General features: G+C 27.4%; 1 protein-coding gene across 1 annotated transcript; it reads left to right on the forward strand.

The window, feature by feature from the left end:
• The first annotated feature begins 2,904 nt into the window (after positions 1-2,904).
• On the forward strand, positions 2,905-3,639 carry LOC131653988 (putative F-box protein At1g67623). Its single transcript, XM_058924358.1, has one exon. The coding sequence runs from the start codon at positions 2,905-2,907 to the stop codon at positions 3,637-3,639; it is 735 nt and encodes a 244-aa protein (XP_058780341.1).
• The last annotated feature ends 628 nt before the right edge of the window (positions 3,640-4,267 follow it).

Here is a 4,267-nt window from a genome sequence, read left to right on the forward strand (position 1 = left end):
ATATGCATGCTTATTCTCTGATTATATGCTTATTTATTTTGGGGTATAAAAGGGGTGTTACAGGTACTGTCAAATATTTTTTTTAAAAAGATAATTAAAAAAATTTTAAAAAAAATCAACAAAAAAAATATTAAATTTTTTTTTTAAAAAAATAATAAAATTTTTTTTAAAAAAATCAACAAAAAAATTAAAAAAAAATAAAAAAAAATCAATAAAAAAATTAAAAAAAATTTAAAAAAAATTAAATTCCACGTGGCAGTGCTGACTGTGCCATATTGCTTATGCGTTGTACAGTCAACACTACCAAAAATGCCATGTAGGCAAGATTCTAAGAATCTTGGTCAAAAAAATTGATCAGGGTCAAATTTGATGGAATCTTTATTTTGCAAGGTTTGTCCAATAAGTTTTTTTTTAGAGGGGGGTAAACCGAATCTCGCCTATATGACAGGGGGATAAAGTAGTATTAACCCTATTTTTAATAATTTAAAATATTAATTTTATAATATAAATATACAATATTGAAGATTAATACATTTTTAAAACCAAATATTTTTCAAAAATATTAAAAATAATTTCAACTTTAAGTGATATTTTAAAATTTTAATATTCAAAAAAATTATAGTAAAATAATAAAATACCTAAAATAATATTTTTTAAAATTTATTTGAATTAATTTTTTATTTGACTTTTAATTAGAAATTTGTAAATTCCTTTAAATAAAAATATATGATTAAAGGAATTTACATATACTAGTTGCAATTGCAGCCTATGGGTTAAATGGATAAACTCATATTATCTTAAGAGAATCCCGATCATGGATTTGCAGAGTAAACCTAGTCAATCCTGGATCATGCGTGCTATTCTGACTCAAAGGGACTGTGTCTTGCAACACAAAGACCTTTGGGAGCACATGAATATGTCTCACAGGTTCTGCTGCACTGATTTTTACAAAGCTCTTCAAGATTCTCCCCCGATCCCTTGGAGCAAGCTTATGCTGTGTAATCCAGCCACCCCTCGTGCCCTGCTTTTATTTTGGCTAGTTTGCCATGGTAAAATTCCTACAAAGAGTAGATTGTTCAGATTTGGAATAGTGAATGACAGCAATTGTTGTTTTTGTGATAAGGAAGAGACTATACATCACCTCTTCTTTGAGTGTAGTAGTATAAAGGGTATATGGGAGGATGTCTTGACTTGGCTAAACATACCTCATAACCCTAAAGGTTGGGATGAAGAATTTATCTGGATTCAAAGGCAAGGCAAAGGGAAAGGTTGGCGGGCTAAATTGTTTCGACTGGCTATCACTGAAACAATCTATGGAGCTTGGATTTTTAGAAACAACATATGCTTTGGCAAGGATATGCAAAAAGATAAGGCTGTGGAGCAAATTAAGAATAACATTGTTTATAGAAGTTGGGGGTGTAAAGATCTAAGAGGCCATATTGTGAACTACATGGTCTTTTAATTTTTCTCCTTTAGTGTTTGTTTTGTCCATTTGATAGCTGGATCAGTTGATCGCTTTGTAATACCTTGTTTTTGGAATTCTAATAAAGTCTACTTTATTCCAAAAAAAAAAAAAAAAGAAATAACTTTTAATTATCTTCCAATTTTAAAAGTTATCTTCCAATTTTAAAAAAATAAATATAGTATTTAAAATATATTTACATATGGAAGATAATTAAAAAAAGAAAGAAAGAATCGGAGACAAAATTGGGAGATCTGATTAGATCCAGCTTTAAATGTGCATTAATGGAATATAGTATTTAAAATTACAACAGTAGATTAATTTATCCATAAATATGTGTAATATGAAAAGTGTTTGAAATTGAAGAATTTATTATTTAAGTCAATCATTAATTAAAATAAATAAATTCAATAGTACTATTAAAATAAATAAATCTCTCTCTAATAGTAGTATTATTTTTGAAGATTTAAGTACTAACAACAAACATTTGTTAACATAGTACTAATAGTAATAGTACTATTGTTATTGATAAAAATCTATAAATCTCACTTAAATTTGTTGAAATAGAATGTATCTAAGATTTGATAAAAATAAAAAAATTAGTTTAAATTTAATTTGTGTGTAAAAAGTATTCGGTTGAATCTCTTTTGATCAGTTTTTTTAGAAGAAAAAAAAGCTCAAATTGATACTAATAAGTTAAAAAAACAGATTAGACATTTTCCAGTATTTGAAAGCAAGAATTAAATATTCTTAAAAACTCAATTTTTATTTGAATTTTTTTAGAAATTTGCAACTTCCTTTAAATAAAAATATATATAATAAAAATTATTTAAAATTTTTAAAAAAAGAAGAAGAAAGAATCGGAGACAAAATTGGGAGATTTTATTAAATCCAGCTTTAAATGTGCCTTATTGAAATATAGTATTTAAAATTACTAGAATACATTAATTTTCTCTTTAAAATATGTGTAGTATAAAAAGTATTTTAAATTGACGAATTTATTATTTAAATCAATCATTAATTAAAAAAATTTCTATTTTAAAGTACGTGTAGGTAGTTAACTTTGATTTACATGTTAATGTCTTATAATTTAAAGATAATTTTGTCATTAAATAACTGGGTTTTTTTCTCTCTCAAATAAGTAATAATAACAAACATTTGTTAAAAATAGTACAATCTGTTATTGATAAAAATCTATGAGTCAAACCAAATCAAATCAAATGTAGATTTTATTTAAATTTTGTTGAAATAGAATGTATCTAAGATTTGGTAAAAACAAAAAAGTTAGTTAAAATTTGTGTATAAAAAGTAGCCAGTAGAATATCTTTTGATCGGTATTTTAGAGAAAGACAAAAGCTTAAACTGATACTAGTAACTAAGAAAAACAGGTTAGAAATTTTCAAGTATTTGAGTCCAAGAATTCAATATTCTTGAAAACTCAAATGGCACCAACTATATCATTCAAGAAAAAAAGCAACAAAAAGCAACATGCATTACCTTCTTCATCTTCCATACAATCACTTCCAAGAGATTTGTTACTTAACATGCTTATAAGTGTAACCTCTCAATCTTTTGTTGATCTTTACAGCATGAAGTTGTGTTGTCGAGATTTTCTTCAAGTCGAGGAAGAAAACTATGTGTTACAAAAAGTTTCGCTAAATCAATTTCCCTTAATTCAATGGTTTCCTAACAAAAAAGAGTTATCTTTTTTAGCCCGTTGCAAGGAAAGCGGAAATATTGAAAGCTTGTTTAGAGAAGGATTTCTCAAATATTTTAGTTATCCGAATGGAAATATCGGTGGCCTTGAGAGATTAAAAACAGCGGCTCAAAAGGGTCATAAAGAAGCCATATACATCTACGGTATGATCATGTTGTGTTCCAAAGATTACGAATCAAGAAAAGAAGGACTTAAACATATGCGTTCTTTGAGGATGTCGAAATGTATTATGATAACAAGAAAGAAGGTTCAATATTTAGCAAGTTCTTTATGGAAAAATAACGGCTTATTGACACGCAATCAAACTCCTCTATGCGACTCAAAAGACACTTGCAAGGGATGGAGAGTGAAGAAAGGTAAATGGTTGTTATTTGACGATGAAGATGATGACATTGAATCGTGTGAAGCTTGTAGATGGGATCACGAGTTAGAGTTCTTTTATAAGTTATTTAATGTTTAGTAATTTATGTTTGATTTGAAAGGTTGTTGATTGATTACAATCACTATGTTTAAAGTTTAGAACAGATTTAGATTTAGAAATTTGGGCAAATAGTGAAGGATTGCCTTGTTAGTTTCATTCTGAAATTTGTCAAACTTTTAAAGTGATTGTATGGCTTTTTTAGCTTATAAATACTGCAAATGTTTATTATTCTCAGTTTGTTTAAGATTTATCTCTGTTACACTTTTTTCCATAAAAAATAAAACACTGTATTAATCATCTAAATTATGAACCTCACCACAACAGCAGTAACATTTTGATTGCGATTATGATAATAACGGTTGTGGTTGCAATCGCATTGGATTATGACTGCAGACACCAAACACAAGTAAATTATATCTGAAATCCTTCTAAGAATACAGACTCAATCCTCATCAGACTTAAGGAAATCAAAAGAAAGCCTAAGATTGGAAGCTTCATTCGAACAACTCAGTGATCTTAAACCAAGTCCACCCTTAACTTTTGGTGGATAAACTTTCTTCTAAGAAATAGTAACCTACTTTCTTTTATTCAATCATTAATTAAATTTTTTGCAATTTCAAAGTACGTTTAGGTACTTGATTTCCACAAAACTTCATGTTAATATCTT

This window comes from Vicia villosa, linkage group LG1 (assembly GCF_029867415.1).
Source record: "Vicia villosa cultivar HV-30 ecotype Madison, WI linkage group LG1, Vvil1.0, whole genome shotgun sequence".
NCBI lineage: Eukaryota > Viridiplantae > Streptophyta > Magnoliopsida > Fabales > Fabaceae > Vicia > Vicia villosa.

Coding starts and splice junctions, on each gene's coding strand:
- LOC131653988 (XM_058924358.1), top strand. CDS start 2,905: ATGGCACCAACTATATCATTCAAGAAAAAAAGCAACAAAAAGCAACAT.